Here is a 25394-nt window from a genome sequence, read left to right as displayed (position 1 = left end):
GAGTTTTGGTCCATTAGTCAGTACACTTTATCTGCAGGGTTGTGATTTTATTGCATTTGCATATTTCTTATGAGATTCTGTAAAGAATAACATTAAAGTTAATTAATTAAAACAGCAGAGTAAGCTAAAAATATGTTTCATGATACAGAGAACTCAAACTAAAAATTTTTTTTTGATATTTTTTGAATATTTTGCGTTTTTTTTTCATTTCTATTGCATTTTTTGGTTTTTTTTTTAAATTTTTATTACCTATTTTGAATCAATATCGGTCATATTTTATGAAACTATGTTTTAGTATACGTGTTTTTAGAATTTTGTCAATTGAATTATCAATACATTGTTAGTGAATAGATTAAGTAAATAGACTAATTACGATTATATTATAATTACAGCGATAATATATTGGTAGGTAATAATATAATATAATTTAACGATAATTTCGTATTAGCTACTTGGTACTTGGTTCTAATTTATGTTATTTGCTGATTTTGTTGGGTTTTTTTGTCGATTTTTACTGTGATTAATGATTATTAATCACCGATTTATAAACGAAAGCGTTGAATGTGTTTTAACTGTTTTAAGTGATTAAAAAAATATAAATTAATAAATTTCATTTTTTTTTTTTGCATATTATGTTGTTTTCAATGCATATTTAGCGATGTTTAAGGTAATAATATTATAGTGCATATTTATGCAAGTTTAAGTGGCATAAAATCTCAACACTAGTCATTACTCATTACCCACCATTTTTGAAATAGGCGGTAAAATTGTACAATCTCCTTGATATTTCTTTTTTGACAAACATAGACCTATAAACTGTAGGTCTATGCCGATAACACACGCTTGCCGACAAACTGATAATGTTAGTCGAATTTATGATTCTGAACATTATCAAAATGTTAATTGAAAAAGATAATTTTAAGTTATATTATTATTATTATATTTAAGACTTTAGAGCTTTTAATTTTTTTATTTTGCATATCCTATTAAATATTATTTTTAAATTGTTGTGTATTATAACTCGTTCTTTTTTCGGCACGGGTTACTGTTCACGTTCTTATGAACGTAGTGTGATCGTTGTGAACACAATATAATTTTATCGTCATGGACAAAATATTGTACATCGTCTCGGCAACGCATTTGGTTCTTTGCCCGTTCACCAAAGTTGAAGAGAGTTTCAACATACAAGCGATGCATGACATTTTGTACTTTAAGACCAATTTATCTCAGGTGTGTGTAGACAAGTAGTATTGACAAGTTCCACTACAAATTTTGGAATTCCGAATAGCGTTGGGTGTTTGTGCCAAGATGTCATGCCAAGAATCATTTTGAATTATTAATTTTAAATAATGATATTTTGGTTAGAATGCTTAATACTATTAAAAATATTTGTTCTTTATAAATTGATGAACGTTATCTTTTCAATTTTTAATGCATTACTAATCAAAAATAAAACAATCCAATTCAAATCTTGAAGAACATTTCAATTAACAATAATTTTCTGCCTATAGCTACAAGATGATACCCACAATTGAATAACTTATTAAGTTTGATTAGCTTATTTAAAAAAAGTCATTCTTATAATTTTATGTAGGCGAACTAAAATTATTGATAATATTCTTCGTACAATATTAATAGGTAAATTTAATTTCTGTATATTTTTTTATATATTTCCCTATTAACTGATTCCCACCAAAATAAATAAAAAATAAAACATAAATTTAATCAATATTTTAGCATGAAGTTAATACTTTTCCAACATGAATCTTGTAAAATGTAAAAATTTGAATATTTTATTCAAAGTTGAAAGTAATCATTATTTTGGTTTTTTACTGTAATAAAAAATAATATATATGCATGTAATCAAAATGACTAAAAAGAATCAAAAGTTAAACTTATTTCTGTTGATAGGGGGCCAGACCAAAACAATTGCATAACTTATTATTCTATATCTTTATAAATATTTTTGTAAACATACATTATTAAAAACAATTAAATCATTTATATTAGTAATACATATTTTATTTTCAGTATGATCATTTAGAATTTCCTGGTGTTGTACCAAGGACATTTTTGGGTCCACTGTTCATATCAATATTGTCATTTCCATTTACCTTTGTTCTTCAATATCTTCAGCTCAACAAAATATTTAGCCAATTATTAGGTAATATTGTTATAATATTAATTTTTATTTGTAAATATTATAAAATTAATTAGTATTTTAATTTACAGTTCGTGCAGTATTAAGTATTGTAGTAGTCACAAGCATTAAATACTTTATTAAAAGTATTGCAAAGGTATTTGGAAATGGTGTTGGAAACTGGTTTATAATCCTAACAGCATCACAGTATCATTTGATGTTTTATTCAAGTCGTCCACTCCCTAATATCATGGCATTTCCTTTAGGTCAGTATTTAATTGGTATAATTTAAATATCTATATGATATCTATGTATATACAGTTTTGTAAAGACCCTTATAATACAAACAAACAGTACAAGAATTATTTTTACAAATTTATAAAATATATAATATTATGTATTTTGAGTATTGTGTAAAATGTTTCAACAATTATAAATTGTAGTACATTTATAAATGACTTATTATCAAGGTCCAAGAAATTCTTACAAAGTATATATTTATATATTTTTGATAATTCTTAGAATATCCAAAGTAAGATATGAATTAGTTTCATTTTCCTGGTATAGTATACAACATTTTTGAAGACTTAAAGTTTACAGATAGTGATATTTTGCCTAATTTAGATCTTAAATGCTTATTTTAGTTATATTCTCATAAATTAATGGATTCAAATACATTTTGTTGAATTTTTACCGTATTTGCTTATTAAGAATGTCTAAAATTTGACATTAAATTATATCATTGGAAATTTACTAAAAGCACTCGTATATTGAAGAGAATAATTTTTTGAGTAAAAGAACAGCTGATCCGATTCCTAAACAGTGAGAACTTTATCACTTTATATCTATCTGGTAGATATATTATACAATTATTCTACTTTATAAGTACATAAATAATGATGAAAACAATTTTATTTTGCTTATTTTCCAATTATTAGTGCTATTTATTGCAAATATTTTAATGTTTTTTTGTGCATATTATTAAAGTCATAAATAGTAACTTTCTCTGTGCTGTAAGTTCCGAGCCTTGATTATTATCTAAATAGATAAGACTATACAGTTTGAAGTAGTAAATATAATTAATTATATTGAATAATAAAGATTATTTAAAATATATTATTTTATGATTTTACTTTACAATACTGTAGAGTGTAAGAGGTATTTATAATATAAACATTTATACTGTAGTTTGACCACTATAAGTTAATGTTACATAATTAGTTAAGCATTTTAAATTATACTAATTTTTTCGTTAGGGATACAGTAATGGTAGCTCTGAGTTCTTGGATTAGAGGAAAACATACCTTATTAATATGGAGTTCGGCAATTGCTGTTTTAATATTTCGTTCAGAATTGGTTATTTATCTAGGTATTATTATACTGATGGAGTTGTTATATAAGCGTCTGAATCTATTTAGGTATGTGTTGTAGTTATTATTTCATAATTGTTACATCATTCAACTAGTTTATGTTTATTTATGATCATATGCATTTTAAATTGTTATTTTTAGGGGATTAAAAATTGGATTTTTTGCGGCAACTATTGTTTTGATTTCAAGTATTGTCATTGACTCTATATTTTGGGGTCGCCCAGTATGGCCAGAAGGAGAAGTTTTATGGTTTAATGCAGTGCTCAATAGAAGCAGTGAATGGGGTGTATCCTTTTCAACCAAAGCAGTCAACTTTTTTATGCCATAATAAATATTATGATGGTTGTTCATATCTACTATTAAATAATGTTACTTAAATAATTTTTGTACAAAAAAAAAAGGCTATACTTATATATGTATATTTATAAATTATATATAATTTATTGAAATACTCATGAAATTTATTATCAGTTGACCATATTAGCGTAACATGAATAATAATTTCTAATTATAGTAATAATAACCTATCAAACTTTAAATAAATTACTACTGTTATTTAAAATTTAATGTTGATTAAGTAAAAATGAATGTAACTTAAAGGGTAGTTATTATTATTAATCATTTTTGATGATAATTAATTTTATGAAGTTGGAATGTTAATATTATTTATATATAGTTATTAGTTATATTTTATAATCCATAAATATTTTTCTTAATTACATAAAATTAGACTGCACCATTTTTATGGTACTTTTATTCAGCAATACCACGGGGCGTCGCATTTACTATATTGTTAATACCATTTGGTGTTATATATGATATTCGAGTAATGAGGCTGCTTATTCCAACATTGATGTTTGTATTGATTTATTCAATACTACCACACAAGGAACTTCGGTTTATTATCTATGTATTTCCAGTTTTAAACATATCTGCTGCTACCTATTGCAATAGAATGTATGCTTGAATATTATTATAATTATACTTTCAATGAGATTTAACTTAATTTCTGTTTACAGATGGCGTACTAGATTTAGACCAAAAGGATTCAAGAACTTAATTGCTCTTCTGTTTTGTGTTGGTCATATTTTTGGAAATTTGGCTTTTACATTAATTTTATCGAGTGCTGCAATTAAAAATTATCCTGGAGGACATGCTATTTCACTATTGCACACAATCGAATATAATCATCTAGATGCTAATTATACAATACATATTGACAATCTTGCTGCACAAACTGGAGTAACTCGATTTACACAACTTAGTAATCATTGGACGTAAGTAATAACAAATATTTTTATCTAATTTGTTCATTGAGTTTTCTACCAAAATTATGAAAACTCAACAACTAGGTGTGTTATTACAAGGATTTTAGTTAACTTCTTTTACTTTAAACTAAAGATTTTAATTAATTTTATTATTCATTTATAATATCAGTAAAATAAAATCCAAAGTATTTATTAAAATTGACACAAGTATTTACACTTTTTTTGTCCTTAAAAACTAAACAATAATGTAAAAAAATATTTTAAACTAATTTTATCTTTAGGTATAGTAAAAAAGAAAATCTAAAACCAGGATGTGAAGAGCTTATGTCGTTCACTCATTTAATTGTTGGATCAAGTAGCCGAGATAATGAAGAAATGCTGCACTATCGAAATACTCATGATGTCATGTCTACTGTTCCAGGATTTTCCCATATTTCATTTAACTATAATAATTTTCCACCACTCAAAATCAAAACTAAAACACAAATATTTTTGTTGAAAAAAAAATATATTAAATCTGGTGTAAAGCAAAATATAAAAAAAATTGTTGAAGAATTCAAAAATGAACAAGATTCTGAGAAAAAAATTGACTTAAATTTAGATTTGTTAGATAATAGTACTAAAAGAAAAAAAAAACAAAAATAAGTACAATTAAGACGTTTTTGATACATTACAGATAAAGTATAGTGAACTGCATATTATAATATATTCACTACAGTTTATATTATTTCTATACCTTACCATCCACTTTAATTTGATGGTAAAAAAAATAAAAACCAATTATATCTTTGTTATCCAAGTTAAATCAATTCAAATAATTTTTTTTTTTTTAATTTAAATTTTGTTCTTTCTAATGTAAAAGTAGCATAATTATTTTTGTTTGCTTAAATTGGAAAGGCTATTCTCAATATAATTTCATAATGGTCTGCAAGACTGAAGTTAAATTACCTATTGTTTATAAATCCATTGTATAAGCAGCATTTAATCCACTATTCTTCTTTGATTCCCCGTCTAGCACTAAATAAATGTATTCATTATAATATGTTGTCTTATAAATCAATTGAATTGAGCTGAAAATTGAGATTAATCCTTTTTAGACCCAAGCCTCAAACTTAAATTGATTGTTTATGTTACATGATGACTAATTCCTTTTAATCAAAATTGAATCAGATTTATTTTTTAAAGTTTGAAGTTGAATTAAATTTGCCTTAAATCGATAAAAACAAAATAATCAATGACTGCTAAATATACTCATTATTATTATTATTGTTAATATTTCATGTATTTATTATGTTATATTATAAATAAGATTATTGTATTTATTAATAAATATTGTACATAATACACATATTAAAATTAAAAATGGTTCTACTGACAATTTTTAAAGAATACTTTAAAAATTCCTTTTTTTTTTTTGTAATTTAAAATTATGATTATATTATGTTAACACTTGCTTAAATTAATTGTGTAATATTTATTATTTTAATCTATTAATTAATTTTTAAGAAGTATATTTTGTTTTTGTAATTGTTTGATGTTAAATTAAAAACTTAATTAAATGTTGGAACTTGTTTGTTAATAAAATAAATAGCTTATTTGAAGTTAAGTTAATTTATACTTCCAATTAATGCTCTGTATTTAAAAATATAAATTGATATAGTTTTTTGATTTTGAGCTTTTCCTTTTTTTTTTTTTTGTTTAATTTAATTAATATTTAATTTCAAATACTATATTGGGTATGAATACTTACAGAAATTAACTGTAATTTATACATTTATTTAAAACTGCAAAAACTATTAAATTACTATTTGTTATTTGTTATGGTTAAAAAAAGTATAATATTTAATTATATAAGAAATAAGTAACTGATTTTTTACTAAGTTACTTCTATTTTTTAGTTAACTTGTGAAATTTACAAGTCAAAATAAAAGAGAAAAGTAGCCTTTAACTTTAAACGTAGGTTAACGTAGGTTAACCTAACTTACTTTTAATATATTATATTTACGATTTAATAAAATAGTTGCCCAGCCTACTAAAAAGTAACACCATTTAGTTCAGCCAAAAATATAGTTTAATTGTATTAATTATCAATAATAATCCGAAAAATATAAGTGGCAGGCAAGTTCTAAATAGTCTCAATGAACCATAATATGATTTGTCTATAATTTATTTTGATAAATAGACTATCAAGGACGCAGAATACTAGTAAAAATACTTACGTAGGTACTAGGTATTTAAATCTACAGTCTACCTATAGGAAGGGTCGACAAGTAAATTCTATTGGAGTCCAAAAGATTAAATTAATAAATAAATGAGGTCCAATGAAAACAATTTTTCCTAACTTTATGTTTTTATAATATTAATACGAAGACTAAGAAATGTTGACAATCCAGCTTTCTGCCTTTTACGTCCGACCTCGGATCGTGGACAGCCAGTTTACCACCGTTGACCTATATACATGGGCATGATATTATAGGTGTTAGTTATACACAAACATGCCTAGGTATGACGGAGTCTCACTCTTTTACCCACAGTACAAGAGTGAAACTACCGTTAGAAAATAGTTCCTATGTTCAGTGAATTTACAAAATCAAATTTAAAATTGAATAAAAAGTGGTCGTTGGTTCAGTTGCTTGCTGTGAGAAATTTACATTTAAGTTATTATCACACCGTCATTGTGTCGGCCCCTCCGTCGCAACATAAGCACACGGAAAAATAATTCATCCATAATTCACATCGAAATAAGTCTATATTCTGTCCACGTTATTCACGCAATATAAGAATATGATTAGGTTTGTGTTTTAGTTTCGTCTCATTTTTTGGTGCTGAACGCGGCGGCGTACACGACGTCACCGTTGTGCGGTACAGGTTGCCGGGCAAAAAACTGGCTGGGCTCGACCTCGTCGGGTGGACTGAACTTGTGGCCAACGGTGTCCACGGAGAGATGGGAGGCGCCTTCGCCATTGGTGTATTTTCCCTTGAAGATAAAATTGTAAACGGATCTGGGCACGATGGTGCTGAGTGGGCGCAAACCCGCTGGCGGATCCTTGGTAAACGGTGGTACCAGTTTGCCGTTGTTTAGCGACACAGTTAAAAATTTCAGGTAAAGGTCACGTTCTTCACGCATGTCGTCGCTATCCTTCATAGTGTCCATCCTGTGCAAAATATACGGCCCAAGTATCACCATGAATTGTTAATTAAACATTAATTATAGATAGGTACCTATGTCTGCATAAGTAAGTACTCGGTGACACACATATGAGGTGGGTGGGTGGGGGTTAACGGATCAATAAATTTTCGTAGTGACAAAATTAATAACCTTTCGATCCACGTGTACACTTTGGCGCGTTCTTTGACCGACATAAGTTGCGCGAGCACAATCGCATATTGGCGGTCGCAGGCGTACGATTCGTCCGAGAAAACGGTCAGTGGTTCGACCGCCAAAGGTTTCTTTTCTCCCAAGTCGGAGTTTGGCGATGATTGTTTGGTCGTGTCCTCAGTACCAGCTTCAACTGAGGCAACCACCTGCTCGTCGTTTTCGGCGGACATTTGATCCCTAAACGTTTAATTACTCACAGCAATTCCGATTTTTTGTACGGATACAAATAATATGTCGAGACAACGGTTAGTTAGGTTACATGAAATAACCTCAAACAGTCACAAGATAAAAACTTATAGGCGACTAAAAACCAGGCATCATTCTTTGATTTGATTGAATATGTATTATACATGCTACCTAGGTACGTTATGGTGTCATGGATACGTGTCCGAAGTTTTTTTTATGTTTGTTAAGCCTATTATAATGTATTGTTAATTTTAGGTACCTACCCATAGCTTTAATATAAGCGTGTTATAATTTCTGTGGGTGTATTGAGTATATATTGATATATAACGAAATGCACTTTCTTATTAGTCAAGTATTAATTTAGTACCTACCTGTCCTACCTATTGAATACAAATTATAATGTTCTTAGACCCAAGAACAAACTACTTACTTAACAAGCTACAAATTAAAAATAGGCATATACGATTATTGTATCAGTTGGTATAGATGAGGTAACTTTAAATCCTAACTGTATTTTTCTATATTTATGAAATAACGCAGTATTGAACTGTTTAAATTAATTAATATTTATAGGTGTGTTTTGCGGTGAATTTCCCTAAGCACCTTTGAATAATCCCTTACTATGTCACATCTCTTATTATTAAAACAGTGGTTTCCAAACTTTTTTCCACGGTGCCTTTATTTTTTTTTACTAAATATAATATAGTCACGGTGTCCTGCTGTGAATACCTTAAAGACAGGACAAAAAAAATATTCCTATAAAAACTCCTATAAATTCTATAAATTTTAAATTATTTACCATGAGCTGTAGACCGCAGTGCCTTTAAAATGTGCTACCGATGTACCTAGTGTATTGCGGTGTACAGTTTGGGAATCGCTGATTTAAAACAATACATTTCACATTTGTTAGATTTTAAATTAGGTATTAACTTCAAAAAAATTAATATTTTAGAAAAGTTATATGTAAAGGGCTACCAAATTTAAAAGTCAATATATTATGGAACTGAGAAAAAAGAAAATGTTTAACGTTAAAGAATCGTAATTTGAAGTTCTTTTGTGATTGGTCTATTGAACCAAGTTTTCAAGGTAATGTCCCTGGAATTATATTATTTAATTCTTTTGTAAATCTTTTAAATTTAAAATTATGTAATTGTATTAAAAATTCTTTATAGGTCGTACTCTCTTGATCGTATATTTCTTAGTTATGATGTAAAACTTACTTCTATTGTCTATTTCTCCAATCTCTTGTGCCAATAATTGATGATCGTCCTCCTTTAGATTTATATATAAAATTTACTGATTCCTCTTTACATAATTCTTATGAATTTCCACTCGTATAGGTACAATTTTAAAAATTGTAATTTCAATGAAATTTCTTTTTTTTCTATCTAACATCGATTTTGAACTTAATCTAGATAATAATTTATCGTTTGATGTTCAAATAATTAAGTTTTACGAAATAATTTATTATACATTTTCTTTGCATATACTGATATACCCAAAACAAAAATATTTAATAATTTTTCTCCGGTTTGGACTAATGCTGTGCTCAGAAAATTCATAATTGATAAGAATATTAATGTTCTCATAAAAAATTTTAGCTTAGTCATTCCCGTCAAGACTATCTTATATTCTCTAACCTTCTTAAGAAATGCAAATAGTTAGTGTCTTTCTGCCACACACAACATATTACAAATTTAGAAAAGAGCATCAAAACAAGTATGTATTAAACCTTTATGGAAATATATTAACTCACTGAAAAAACCTAACAATGTTGTACCAGATTGCATTAAATATCATAATCACTCATCTTCAAATATCTCTGAAACAGTTCAATTATTTGCAAACTACTTTTCTAGTGTGTATGTTTCTGATTTAATAAAGTTTAACGAAGAGTCCCAAATAATTTCAAATGTAGCTTTAAGGGGGCTGGAGCATGGCATGTTTTAAGGAGTAGTGTTTAGGCATTTAATATTACATTGACTATTTTGCCTTGTCAATGTGTGAGATGTAAACGAACATTAGTGTGAGTAATCCGTTATCGCCTATTCACGACGAAATACGAATTCCCGGAACTACGATAACTATCAAAATATTCGTCGAATTTTCCTATTAGCCGTTTAATTGATTTTAGCAGGAGCCACTTGCGTACATAATATGCCGTGATCACTGTAAACCAAGGGCATGTGTAAGGGGGGATTCAACCCCCCCCCCCCCAACCCCACATAGAAAATTTCTTTATGAGTAAATAGATGTGAAATAATATGAAAAAATACATATCGACCCCCCCCCCCCCCCCTCAATAATCTTTACCTACGCGACTGCTGTAAACTGTACACAATATTAAAAAAAATTAAATTACATGAAATAAAAATGCTAATAAATACAATAATAAGTTTATTAGATTATGATAAATTAATAAATTTCATTAATTAGTTGAGGCAACATGCTTTCTAAATAAAATGTTTTTAGTTGATCTTTCATTTTGTTTTCCCAAAAACTGTCTTCACGTTTTATTTTTTCAAACATTAAACCTGTATAAACATACACAATATACATAGGTAGTTAATTATTTAAATATAGATGATCATGATAATAAGCATAAAATATATAGTACAGTGATATTTAAAAACCTTTAGGGGTCCAAATGCAAAAATAGCAGTATAGTTTACACGAAATATGTAATTGCCCTTGAACTTGATAATAATAGTTGTGGTTTCGTTTGAGATGCAGCTGTCCATTTTTTATTTCACAACATTTTATTTTTTTTGAAGTGATTCCGTCTTCAGAACTCATACTTTTCGCTGATGCTGGACATTTAATTTCGACTAAAGTATTATGGTCCACCAGACCATCAGGAGATGCTGCTAAGAATGATAAATCATGGTCTACTATTAAGCCTGAATTTTTAATACTTTTGCCTAAAACTTTTTCAAGCTGCTGTTTGGCAATGTCTTCGTGCTCGATTCCATATCTGGTGGCAGCATTGCCGCTAAAAGTCCCAAACAATAATTCCTTGGCGACTTTGTCTCGTGAAGTGGATTCACGTAATTTGCATATCTTACCAAATACAGAGGCTGTTAATCTATATAAAGTAAAAAGTAATAAATATTTATGTAACAATAAAAATATAATTTTTAATCAAAAAATAATTGAAATAAACCTTTTTTTTCTTTCTAAATGCCATTCCTCGCATTGGTGTTGCCTTATAGTTTTTTTTTCTAAATCATGGATTTCATTTTTATTTATTTTTAAGTTAGGAATGCATTAAATTAACAATGATCAATATGTATTATATTTAAATTATATTATATTTATTGAATATTTTGTTAGGTATATTATATGATGTGATATATCGATTTATGATACATTCTGTTTACAATAATAATTGTAAAAAAAATGAGGGCTATTCAGTTTTACGAGTGTATTGTTTTAATTTATAATTTTAAAAAGCGGGTAAGTAAGTGGATGTCGCTCTGCTATACAGTAGTTTACAAGTGGGTTACCTACTGTAATGGATGATATTAAATTTGAATTTAATGATATAATATCATTGTATACGAAAAACGATTCTGATCGGAGACGAGTTTTCAGTTTTAGATATTTTATACAATATTAATATTTAATTAATATCAATTAAAATAATTAAATAGATTTCGTCAAAATTTGAACTTAAAATGGTTATAAAAAAAAATCATGCCTATATTTTTTGAAATTTCCAATAGTTTTCAAAAGCACCAGGAAAAACAAAAAAAAAATAAACGAAAAACGGGAATTTTTACGCAAATTCAAATTTTGAAAAACTAGATTTTAGATATTGGTTTAACTCTAAAACTAATTCTCGTACAAATCTTTTTAAGTTTTTTTTTTACAAATGACAATAAAATTTTGTTCGTTGGGTAAAAAAGCTTCAAATTTTAATACAAGACTTCTAATATATTGTCGCAATAGTAGTTAAAAAATATTAAAAATACATAGTCACAATTTTTTTAATAAACATTGAAAGTTCAAATTTTGACAAAATACGTAAAAATCACGAAAATTCGCAATTTATTTTTAGTTAGAAAAATTCATACAAATTTTTCTTTACAAATCTAAGGTTTGAAAATTCCAAACAAGATTCTTCATGAGTTTGTCTACTTTTATCAAAAAAAAAAATTTTACCGGAAAAGTCGTATTAAATTTTTATGAGCATTAGAATTACAATATTAGATATTCGCTCAATTTCTGTTGTACCTGATTCATTGTGAATGACAGCGAAATACAAAAATCCAATTTGTCAACACACACACACACACAGACCATTGTAATATCAATACAATAAATTATCCACTAAATATATAATTTAATCATACCTACCTATATAATATATTATATAATTCTATATTATATTTAAAATTGATAAAATCTTATGTTACTAACAAAACAGTTTTTATTCATTAAAAATATAACCATAATATATCAAACCATAATCAATGTATTATAATTACCTCATTATTGTTTCCATGATCTTCAGGTTCTTTTTCAAGTTTTTTACATTTAAGATTAGCCAGGTTAGGTTTTTTTCGTGGTGCACCCAACCTGAGGCGCGCTTTTTTACCCAATCGCCAGTCTTTATTCATTTTGAAATTCAAACAAAATAAGTGACACGAAAAATTGAACTTCACTGTCCGATTATTTGGAAACAAGTAATACTTTTTTCGTTTTGTCATAATAGTATAAATTTGATCGAGTAGGAAACCAACTTATCACTAATCGATTTATAATCGCCCGGCATACAGGTATTATTTTTATTGCGGCTACCTAGATTCTTAGAAATGTTCGAATGCCCGTACGCGCATGCACATGTCTAATTAAACGAGGAATAATATTCTGTTCCGGTTCTCCGGCACAAATTTTATGCCAACAGTACCAAAAAAGAAAGAAAAATTCGTATTGTTTTGATCGACTTATATTAATTTTGAAAAGTGATTTGTATTCGTTGGTCTATTTTCTAGGTTTGTTCGGAAATAGATTTACGATTTTATTTTTAGTTAATAGAGTATTATGCATAGTAAGTTTATTTTATTTTCAAAAAATACTTATATTTTGACTAAAATTTAGATAGTCACAAAATTAAAAAATCAAAAATTCACTTCCGAGCAAACCTAGAATAAATAAGCACAAATCAGATGTAGTTTTCAAAATTAAATTCAAGCAACTTGAAGTATGTTTATTTTACTTTTGCTTATTGGTATAAATGCGTGGAATATGAAGGTTGCTCCAGCCCCCTTAATGAATAATATAAATGTTTATTTAAGCTCCTGGATTATTGATCAAAATGAAATTCTTGATTTTTTAAATAATTTAGTTATAAATGCGAGTACAGGACCCGATGGTGTACCATCCATATTTTTAAAATTCTGTAGTTATGTATTAAATTAAGCCACTGTATTTAATTTTTAATAAATCTTTAAGTTTAGGTTATTTCCCTAATATTTGGAAAAAATCTTTCATCACACCAATACATTTAGGCCGATTTCTAAATTATCTCATATACCTAAAATATTTGAAGCAATTATAACCAAAAAATTAACCAAAATAATGTCTCCATACATATTATGTAAAAACCAACATGGATTTAGACCAATAATGTCGATTTCAACTAATATATTACTTTTTCAGTCTATGATACTAACCATGACCAATTGGATTCAATTTATACTGATTTCCAAAAGGCATTTGAATAAGTTAACCACAGCCTACTTCTAAATAAATTAGTTTTATTCGGCATCCATGGTAGTTTTTTAGATTGGATACAATTTTATATTAGCTCTCGTACTCAAGCAGTAAAAGTATCTTTTAATATTTCAAACGAATTTTTAGTTACTTTTGGAGTAGGTACCTACCTACCTCAAGGTTCACACCTGGGCCCCCTTTTATTTATATTATTTATAAATTTTGATCTACCTTCCATATTTGATAGCTCAGTGGAAGTTCTCTTATTTGCTGATGATTCAAAGATATTCTTAATAGTTAGATCTCATGAAGATACTTTAAATTTACAATCGAATTTGGTTAGGTTTGCATTTTGGAGCCGTCATAATTTCCTACCCTTAAACATAAGTAAATGTAGTGTTATTACTCATTACTTTTTCTCGATTAGATAATGAAATTTCTTATAATTATAAAATTGATAACTGTGTCATAACGCGTGTCAATTCTGTTAGACACCTAGAAATTTTTATCGAAAGCAATATGTGTTTTTCAATACATATTAATACCATATAGTTAAAAAAAAGCCTTTAAAATGTTAGGGTTCATTAATAGATGTATGAAAATTTTTAAAAATCTTTATACATTTAAAACATTATACTTTTCTCATCTTGAGTTTGGCTCTGTAGTGGGGTCTCTCCTAGTTATTCTTCATATGAAGAGGCGATTGAAAAAGTTCAGTATACATTTTTAAAACTTATATGTTATAAAATTGAATACAGCCAGTTTGCAAAACTCGGTTTTCGGATTTACAAGTTGTAAACTAAGAAGGAATGTTGCAGATATTATGTTCTTATTTAATTTATTGAACGGTCTTATTGATTCCTCGGAATTGCTATCTAGCTATGATTGGTTTTAAAACACAAAATCTTTATTTTAGAAAATCGAATTTGTTTAATGTACCATTTTATAAAAACAACTTCAGTCCGGCATCTTTTTTCACTAGCGCTCTCTCATTATGGGTAAACGGAAAACTGGTACGGTATTTATAAACGCGAAATACTGGTACTATACACAATAGTCAAGGTTTTCCCAACTTAGATTTTAGAATAAGTTATGGTATGATTAACGCTTTAGCATTTTTACCCCTTATTGAAGTAATAGATAGAATGGTTTATTTATATACAACGACAACACCTGTACAATTGTTACCATTACTAAATTATTTTGACGAAACTTATGTTAGTGTGAAGTCTGGGAGCCCAATATTTTGTCCCCACTTTTGGAATGTGCATGAAATTACTTTAAATAATGGCAACAGAACAAATAATGTTTGTGAAGGTTGGAATAGCTATTTGAATAAGCTTGTAAATAATCCATATTTTTGGTTAGTAGTTAAATGTATCTAACAAGGTGAAGCGACAACGCGGATTGAAAGAACACACAATAAAAATAATACCTTAATGCCTAAAAGTTCAAAAAAACAAAATAGTTTGCAAGACAAACTACATAATGAATGTGAAAGCTATTTGAATAAAGAGATTAATTTAGGACAATTTTCAAATAATATAGCGAAGTGTACGAAATAGTCGTTTATATTTATTAACTATTATTTTATTTTATTTTTATTTAATTTTATTTATCAACTATTTTGTATGAACTTATTTGTGTGCTTTGTTCATTTTTATTTCTAACATTATTTTTTTGTTTTCAGCGTATTATTTAAATTTAACTTGTTGACAATGGTTATATATCAAAACTATAAATAAACATTGTAAATTTGTAAAAATTTAAAAAAAATCTTAGGACCCCTGAAAATTCAATTTTGAAGAGTACCAGTATTTCACGTTTTTGATTTCTTTTGTTATAAATTCTATGGACCGTACCAATATTCCGAGGATTCTCATTATGTAGGTAATGTTATAGCCGATCACATAGATTTCTTCTTTATGTCACGTGATTTATTTAAACAAAATGTATACTTAGGTTTAAATCTAGCAATAAATTAAATACCATGTTTATTATTATTATTGATAAAGGTAAATATTAAAACTGAAATTTGTTATTATCTGTTAACCAAATTGTATAATATTAAATGTTATAAATTAATTCATGTCATAAATTATTAATTAATTATTATTCACTATTATTATTATTTTATTTTATTGTATTTATATTCTATTGTTATTATTATTATTATCCTAATAATTGTTAAATCTTATATTGTCATATTGAAACTTTATACTTTCTGTACTATTAATACCAAATAAGGGTACCCGTTTATAATGTATAAATAAATAAAATAAACACTAATCGGATCCAAATATTCCAAAATATATCAATCCGACGATCAATCCGCTTCACCTTATATATATATATCTCTTACCAAACACTTAATATGAGAACAATTGAAGAGGAAGCACGCATTTTTAGACACATTTTTACAGACGACTCCAAATCCATTCTAACCATCTCACAAAGATCTTTCCAGCCTTATTCTCCCAGGAAATCCTAAACGCAGAGTAAAATGGAAATTGTGCCGTGACCTTTTACAAAACTTCAATGACTTACGTCTCTATGTAATAATTATAATAAAAAAAAAACTAATTAATCAATAGCTAAGAGTCTCTAATGGATGGCTGCTTAATTCACACCTTTCATGCTACTTTTTTCTATGCTCTTTTTTTTTTTTATTTGCCTTTTATTCTATACTCTTATTGTGCTAATATTGTACAGATTGTCTATGTCTACTAAAAATAAAAAAAAAAAATATATATATATATTTAGTAACGCACTCTATAATTTTTTGAATAAAAGCCAAAATATGTAATTTTACCTTCTTTATTGGAATACCGGTAACATAATAAAAGCAAATTTACACACGCATTAATCATTTTTTAAAGCGTTGACAATATTTCTGACGACTTAATTACCCAAAATTAAAATTAAATTCTCCGACATTAATCACTCGAATTATTATTCAATAGGTATTGTGTTTGACAGTTAGAACATATACAGACTTCCAACATAATTCAATTATAATTTATTAAATTATGTTGCAGTCTAAATGAATACATTACAGCTATATAAAATATTCATCATGCTTAAAACATAATAATAAAAAAAAAACGTTTAGGTATAATGAAAATTAATTAATTAAAGTATACATTATTACACAATAATATAAATTATAAAAATCAAAGTTATACATTTTTTTTTAGTATTGGGCCATAGTCTGAAGAAATTTGTATCAATGTTAAATTATCAATATAATTAAATTGTGAGTAATTTAGTTCACTCATTAATTATTAAGTACCTATTTATGGTTAGATATGTAGTAACTATTATTCTAAATAAACCTAGGTATGTTTTTTTTTAAATTTACACATAGGTAGATAAACTATATAGGTAAAATAAAAGATGTGCGAAGAGAGTAATACCTATTGTTTTTATAGATGGTTGTAGACAAAATAATCTATAACCAAACGTAAAAAGTCACATAACTAATATTTTAAATACCCTCCTCCTAAAGCCAAAATATTTTCTATTATTTAAAATTACTAGAAAAAAATAAACTATCTATTGACTATGGCCTATGTAAAATTATATTTTGTTACAAAATATTATCTATTTATTAGATTCTGACGATTTTGTATGGGCCAATGTGTATTTTTTGTTAGAAACCATCTCTCAGCTTAGAATAAATGTTTATATAAAATATAAATTAGGTATAAAAATATAAATTATAAAATATAAATTAAATATAAATATATTTACTAAAATATACCGTAGATACTATTGAAATTATCTTTTTGAGTTGCGTTTAACAATTTTAAATTTTAAATTTTTTTTCTATGGTGAAATATATAAAAATTGATATAGGTATAAAATCGATATTTTTTTCCACTGACAAATATTATTTTAAAAAAATATAATTGAAAATTTAATGCAGGTTTCTTCATGAGTATTAATATAAAATAAAAGTTGTGCTTGAATCCACAATAATTTTTGTGGGTGTTTAACTTTAAAGGTTTAAATTTTTGCAAAATTTGACAGTATACCGTAAAACTTCCAAATTATTTTGTAATTAAAAATGTATTAAAATGTTCAATAATTATAGTTAAGCTTAAACATTTTAATATAAATTAAGATTCTTCTTCAGTAGTTCTTACTAAAACCCCAAAACCTAATAATATAGATATATTATAAGCACAATATATATTCATTTGAATATAATGAAATTATTTCTAATTTGAACAAAGATACACGATTTTAGTTAATTGGTTGCAATTCAAACATTTTTGTGTAGAATATTAAAATATTTTACCGATATTTTTATATTTTACTATTCGCAATAATATCTTCAAAATGTTTAGGTTATTTTTGCTTATTTATAGTTTAGTCTGGTTTAGAACAGGGGTTCCAACCTTTTTATCATCGAGTACCACCAGACACTTTTATAATCAATACGCGACCACCTCAATTCTTATAAACTAAACACTAAACTAAACTGAATAATATTGAATGCAAATAGTAATACAATTTTTTTTTCGCGTACCACGGGTTGGGAACCTCTGGTTTAGAGCGTATTATTAATAGTATTATAATAAAATATAATAATTACAATAGCAATATAAATGTATAATAATACTTATAGTAATATTGGAAAATTGTCTTCTAAATTCAAATTCAAATTCAATATATTCATTTAGTGGCGTGGTTATGAATTGGTTCTTAAGGGGATGATGTATAATTTTTTTGGACAAATGTCGTATGGAGTCCTTACCTCCCCTATAATAATACTACAAAGCTTTATTATTTTTATATCAGTTACAAAATGTATATTAAACATTTTAAATACATATTTTTAATCTATAGGTTAATATGTAATATATAAGTATCTACCTAACATAAAAGTCAAATATCACTCACTCACTAATATTGCTCAAAATACCAAAATGTATATATTAGAATAATGTTCTAGATCAGGAGTGTCCAACCCGTGGCCCGCGTAGATTTTGATGCGGCCCTCACTTCAATATAAAAACCATGAATTAATTTTATATAATATATTAATATTACGAGAACAAATTTATTTTAAGAATATAAAATTATAAAACATCAAATAAACTGTAAAGGCCGATGGACACGTTTATTATAAATAAATATATTTCTCTGAGTATACTTATAATTAAATATTAATACTTGTAAAAATATTTCTGCTTATTATTCACCATAGTAAAATTATAAAAAAATGTATTGTTGTAGGTATTATAGAATATAATTTAATCATTAAATTTGAATGTATATTATTATTATAAAAAAGTATATGGCCCACAACAACTTCTACCTATATGATGTGGTCCAGTCTTCACAAATGGTTGGACACCCCTGTTCTAGATGTACAAGAAGGATTTTTTAAAAATTTCAATTTCAACGATATTTAGGAAACCTTGATTTTGATAGTTCTTTAATTACCTAATTTACTTCTTGGTCATCAAGTTATATTTATATAGACAGGTAAAAAATCTGTTGTTGGTACATTAAATTAGAATATATACCTATTTAATGTTATATTAAACATATTTGCACTAAAAAAATTAAACAATTAGTGATACCTACTGTACCACTCTGCTCTACCACCCCCTCACTTGGCACTTATAAATGTATTGTTATTAAAAGCATATACTTATTGTTTATACAAATTAAGATAATTTATTTGTCAGACCTCCCCCTCCCCCGTATGGAAAATTTCTGGTTGCGCCATTGAATTAGCATTAAAGTATAATTTAAACAACTTATTTGTTTTTACATTTGACCGATAAGCATGGTTATCTCCATTGCACTGACGGACATACGCTCACCAGTTATACTTGCCGGTTAGTATATTAGTAAATTAAATGTTATCAAGTACATATTGGTATAGGTTTTAGTTAATTTGATAAAGATAAAACAATAGCTGTGAAATCTAAAATCAATCTACTAAATAAGTTTTATTTAGCCTGTATTACCTATTATACTTAACTATACCGATGATTAATAACACACGTAACGAGTAGTTAAAGTAGGTAGTATATTTTTAAAATGTATTTAACATTTGTTTTAGAAATGTTAAACCTGTTCAGTGTTCAGACGTTCAATCGGTAAGGTTAATTAATTGTTGGATAAATTATTAAATTATTATCCTTTATCATATTTACACAACCAATTATTATTTATTATTATATCAAGGTTATCAATTGTCATATTTAATAACGTTCCCATTATATTGAAACTAAAAACGCGTATAGGTATAATACTTCGGTGAATGACATTCCGGGTGAAATGTATACATATTAATGTAGGTAAGAGTTCAAATTGTGCAAAATTAATATTTAAGACAATGTTTACATTTATAATTTATTCATTTTAAAAATTAATGGCTATGCGGTTATTCATTTTTTTCATACCTAGTTATAGTTACGAATTCAGTAGGTACATTTAAAATCAATTTACAAAACATTAAAAATATATATAATATTATATATATTTATAGTTGTTTTAAGTAAGTATTTTATTTTTGTGTGCAAATCTAAATATTTATCGTTTTATTTCGTTTTTGTTTTCAATAGTTATCTCTTATTTAAAATACAAGGCATGGTCAAAAGTCAAAATATAGACAAAAAATAAATTGATATTTCAACAACGCTAACTGTAGGTAGGTAAACATGATAAAATTAGTTTACGATAATGTAAATAGATAAATTAATGTTGAACCAGATGCTGTTTAATCTGCAGGCTCTTAAAAAAATAATATAAACAGTTAAAATAAATTTAAATAAATAGCTGATACGCTATACAAAGACCACAAATAATATTCATAACATTAGTTTAGTCGTCGAATAGTGTTTTAGTAATATACAACGCCATCTGAGATAGTTGAAATGTCAAACGGTTATCGAAAGGTCATATACGTCACATAATATTATGCATACCTACATAAAATTGTTCCGTTATCATGTTGCAGCCGTTGCAGGTGAGTCACTGCGTTTAAAACGTGCTTCGAAATTAATGCAGATGGAAAACGGGTCAACCCCCAATGAAAAGTATCTGCACGATTTTACGTATCATGGAAAGGAATTGTCGGTCAGTGAAGCCAAAGAGGTCTTATCTCCGTATTTCGATGGCAGCGGATCTGTGGACCTGGAAAAAGATGATAATGGCATCGCCAAAATCTGTCTAAACAATCCTCGGCTCAAGAACGCCATAAGCGGTAATAAATAATAACAGTTTGTAATTAAGAAATATGCCATTGAGTTAACATTTTACGTCAAGTTCAGTATTCATAAACGTGTACTTATAGATAATAGATATAGTTACCTATAGCCTATAGGTACATTGAGATGAGTGCAGTGAACTTTGAGAGAAGAGTATTTGAACAGCAACTAATAGAAATAATATTTAAAAGTTAAAATAGTTAGGTATCATTCGATTATAATTTAAGCCAAAAAACTTAGTTTGTAAGTAATACCTAAAAATGTCACATAATTATAGTACGTAGGTACTAGGTCCCTAAGTTCTTAGCCTTAAAACAGGTGTAATGCATTAGTGGAGTTTTTTTAAGTTGAGCCCAAGTTTAACCTGACGATTGTTAACTAGGAGAACGAAAATGTTGTTTTATAATTTGTGAGAAAAATGGAAGTCTTTCTGCAGTTGAGTTTCGTCTCAAATAATAATAAATGGCAGACTGTTTGTCAACAAGTTACTTAAAAGAATTAAATAAAAATTTAAAGACTTATAAATAATGTTTAAAATTATTTCAAATTTTTGAATCACAGAGACAACATAGTGTTGTATTATGTATAGTAATATTAACAGTGTTTGGTATAGACAAAAAGTTTAAAATATTCACAAAATATAATATACTATGATATTATCTAAAGTTTATTCAATATTGTTATTTATAATTGGAGCGTTAAGTCAAAAAAAAAAAAAAAAATGCAGAACAAAATAATCGTTTTTAAATTTTAATGGTTAAAAAGGGGTTAAAATAAATTATTTATATTACCTACCTACCTCTCCAATCCTTGAATTGATTTCCAAATTGAAACCGCGGTTTGCGTCTGAGGTGCAAGGTGAGGTAACCGATTGGTATTTTAACATAATTAAACCTTTTTCTTTGGTTTATAAATATTACTTTTATTTAATTAATTTCTAATGCACATTAACATATACTTATTACTTATATACTTTTAACTAACTTATTAATTTATTTTTAATACACATATATATATTTTTAACTTTAACAATATTACGTATTTCTGTATAGACGATCTGCGTAGTCTTTTACACTCGCTTATGAACGTCTATACGAAAAGAACGGTGACAACCCGTCTGCACTAGTGACTAAAAACGGAGCTCCTTATATCTAATGGTGTATGTGTGTGTGTGCATGTGTGTATGTATGTGTCATATTATATCCTTAATGGCTAACAATTATTATAATTATTTTACTATAGATATTAAATTTAAAAAGATGTGATGGCTTAAGCGTATACATTATTATAAAATAATAACCAAAAACAAATAAATGAAAACAATAGAAAATCGTTATAATATGTTATGCCGGTATCGGATACCGCTGCTAATTTGTGTAGGTATTATCACTTAATCAGCGGCGCAATCAGGGAGATTTGGTGGTTATAACCTCCCCCCCTCTTAAATATTGTTTATTCGTCTTGTTTTTTTGGCTATCTGCATGTTATATCTTATATGCAAATAAATTGAAACAATGTAACTCCCCGAATTATTAATATATTATCATATATTTTCTAGCTGCGCTAATGTACCTACCTAATTATTGATATTTAATAAATTACTTTTTGAGGACTAGTTTATAAAATGTACGCTACATACTAATAAATAATTATCCATCTTGAATAGTGTTAGGTATATAGGTTATAATAATCACCTAGCTATTTTTCATATGATTAACATAGTACAATTATTTTTTTCTCGCTATAAGTTATACTTCCCTACACTATTATTCTGACTTTTTATTTAATTGAAAGTTTTGAAAACTATTATTGTATCAACCTATCAACGAACATTGTTATTATGGCTGTTAGATAAAAAAACAATTAAATGCTTATTTTCATGTTATTAAAAAATCTTCATGTAGCAATTCACAACTAATTTATGAAAATATTTTAATTTAGATTATCTTGAAAAAGATAATTTAAAATTTTAGCTTTTTAAGAGAAAGAAAGACCTAAAATCTAGAACATTAAATAATGCAGCATATACATATGACTTACTGTTTTTAACTCCGTTTCATATCGCTAAAATGGTAGGAATCACCTGCAGATGCACTGACTGATATGTCAGAGGAACGAGTACTTAAGCTTATTTTAAATTGTCCTATTATTATTTATTATTAGCATAATTTCCCATTATTATGACTTCCATCCGTTACATTATTAGGTAAATGTTTTAATTTGTTTTTCTTTAATGTTGCCAATGTGTAGCTATTGAGTATAGGTAGCTGGTGTCTTACTATTATATTGCGCATTATGCCCGTTTAATAAATAAACAAACTTTTTTTCGTACATATTATTATGTCATTAGTCAAGACGTATGTAGTAGATGATCTAGTAGTTAGGTTATGTATGCATTCAATTATATGATTATCTTTGTGTCTAACTTTTGAATTTTATCCTTTCCTATACAGTAAAAATGATGTTGGACCTAGACGAGATCACAGACACATTGTACCAGTGGACCGAGTGCAAAGGAGCAATATTATATGGCGCTGATGGGAATTTTTGTTCCGGAGGAGATTTGAAATTAGCAAAAAAAATGAGCAACTCGACGAACGGGTATGCGATGTCTGTTTATATGGGTAATATTCTCGACAAATTCAAAAAGCTACCCATTATTACAGTCGCATTTATTAATGGCACGGGTAATGTTATAATTTTATTTCAGTTATTTTTTACGTGATTGTTTGAAAATAAATAAAATTATTTTTCTATCGGGATCGTCGGTAGTCGGTACCTTTATATACTGTTTTCTTTTTCGTAAATTTTGTAAATTGAGTATCTGATTATCTAACGAAGACATTACTAATTTTTGCTGTTTCAATTTTTTGTTAAATTTAAAACCAAAATTGTTTTTATTATAATACACGAAAGGGCAAAACGTTTTTGAAAAACGACAGCCATTAGATTAAAAACCTAACTTTATAGGAACATTAATTAAGTAACGTATAATATTATAATGTTTGATTTAATATATTTTTTTTTTTTTTGTTCACAGGTGCACTTGGCGGAGGTGCGGAAGTGACTACGGCGTGCGATTATAGACTGATGTGCAACGTGGCAGATAACACAGGCATTGGGTTCGTTCACTCGAAAATGGGCATAGTACCAGCATGGGGCTCCACCGGCCGGTTGGTGTCCATCCTGGGGAGCTCCAAGAAGGCATTGGATCTGTTGCTCGAGGCCCGGACGCTGAGTGCCGCTGAGGCGATGGACCTGGGTCTGGTGGACGGCACGGTGGCCACTTTGGAGGACGCTAGAGAGTGGCTGTCGGGCAAGATTAAGCGGGACGTGAACGTTATTCGGGCCATAAAGCGAACGGTGCTGTGCTACGACAACGACGACAACTCGAAAGCTGACGCCCGAGAGCTGGAGCGTAAGATTTTTGCACCACTTTGGGGTGGCACCGCCAACCAGGCGGCACTCCGACTGCGCTTGAAACACAACAGATGAAACCAGTGACATGGAGAAATTGACATTTTTTCTGATGCTAGTCTAATATTCCACCCACTCAAAACCCGATTGAAGCATTTTTTTGTCATATTTTTTAACTATAATACTTATAGTACACACACGTTGTAGTAAATACCAAAATACTGTAATTAATTCTAAATCTGTGCCTCGGTGCCACTCTTTAAAAACTCAGATGTAACCATCCGATTCGTCATTCCACTGGATAAAATTGCATAATCATCTGATGAAAAAATAACATACTCCTGTCGTACTATTATACATGGCTATTTTTGTGGCTATGATATTGTAATGTTATGGGACATTTCACATTTTTTGGAAAATATATTTGTTTTTTTATAACGATTTACTATATACTGCTGCCTTAAAATTTATGTTACATGGATTCTTTTACAATCATATTAGATTTGTATTTATAACTTACCTACTACATTACATCAAAATAATTGTATTATTCGGTTCAAAATGGTAGCCGTAGTTTTAGTCAGTAAGGTCTAGTGGTTTTTTCACCGAAAACTTTTTCCGCTATACCTAGACATCTGATTATTTTAATTTGCTGAAGACATTTTAAAAATAACGTTTTGTATT

General features: G+C 27.5%; 4 protein-coding genes across 4 annotated transcripts; 2 read left to right on the top strand and 2 right to left on the bottom strand.

Moving 5' to 3' along the window:
• The first annotated feature begins 883 nt into the window (after nt 1–883).
• Alg12 (Alg12 alpha-1,6-mannosyltransferase) lies at nt 884–6446 on the top strand. Its single transcript, XM_089217212.1, has 8 exons — nt 884–1230; nt 2032–2164; nt 2233–2406; nt 3405–3558; nt 3652–3796; nt 4241–4467; nt 4530–4787; nt 5060–6446. Exons 1-8 carry the CDS (start codon nt 1105–1107, stop codon nt 5421–5423), a joined length of 1581 nt encoding a protein of 526 aa, XP_089073338.1. The 5' UTR covers nt 884–1104; the 3' UTR covers nt 5424–6446.
• A 1062-nt stretch (nt 6447–7508) lies between these two features.
• On the bottom strand, nt 7509–21140 carry LOC107166643 (uncharacterized). The gene is made up of 3 exons (XM_089216430.1): nt 21016–21140; nt 8098–8334; nt 7509–7933 (listed from the first exon to the last, which is right to left on the bottom strand). Coding segments are annotated over exons 1-3 (582 nt in total). The 5' UTR covers nt 21018–21140; the 3' UTR covers nt 7509–7590.
• Nucleotides 10759–13422, bottom strand: LOC149060897 (uncharacterized). The gene is made up of 3 exons (XM_089226468.1): nt 12834–13422; nt 10977–11428; nt 10759–10877 (listed from the first exon to the last, which is right to left on the bottom strand). Exons 1-3 carry the CDS (start codon nt 12848–12850, stop codon nt 10759–10761), a joined length of 588 nt encoding a protein of 195 aa, XP_089082594.1. The 5' UTR covers nt 12851–13422.
• Nucleotides 21088–25160, top strand: LOC107166647 (ethylmalonyl-CoA decarboxylase-like). Its single transcript, XM_089216428.1, has 3 exons — nt 21088–21289; nt 23747–23980; nt 24334–25160. The coding sequence occupies exons 1-3, from the start codon at nt 21088–21090 to the stop codon at nt 24786–24788; spliced, it is 891 nt and encodes a 296-aa protein (XP_089072554.1). The 3' UTR covers nt 24789–25160.
• Nucleotides 25161–25394: the final 234 nt, after the last annotated feature.

Source organism: Diuraphis noxia, unplaced genomic scaffold (assembly GCF_037042655.1).
Source record: "Diuraphis noxia isolate RWA-SAM2 unplaced genomic scaffold, SU_Dnox_SAM2 contig0001, whole genome shotgun sequence".
NCBI classification, from domain to species: domain Eukaryota; kingdom Metazoa; phylum Arthropoda; class Insecta; order Hemiptera; family Aphididae; genus Diuraphis; species Diuraphis noxia.
Note: the sequence above shows the minus strand (reverse complement) of the source record. Positions and strands in the feature narration are given on the sequence as shown.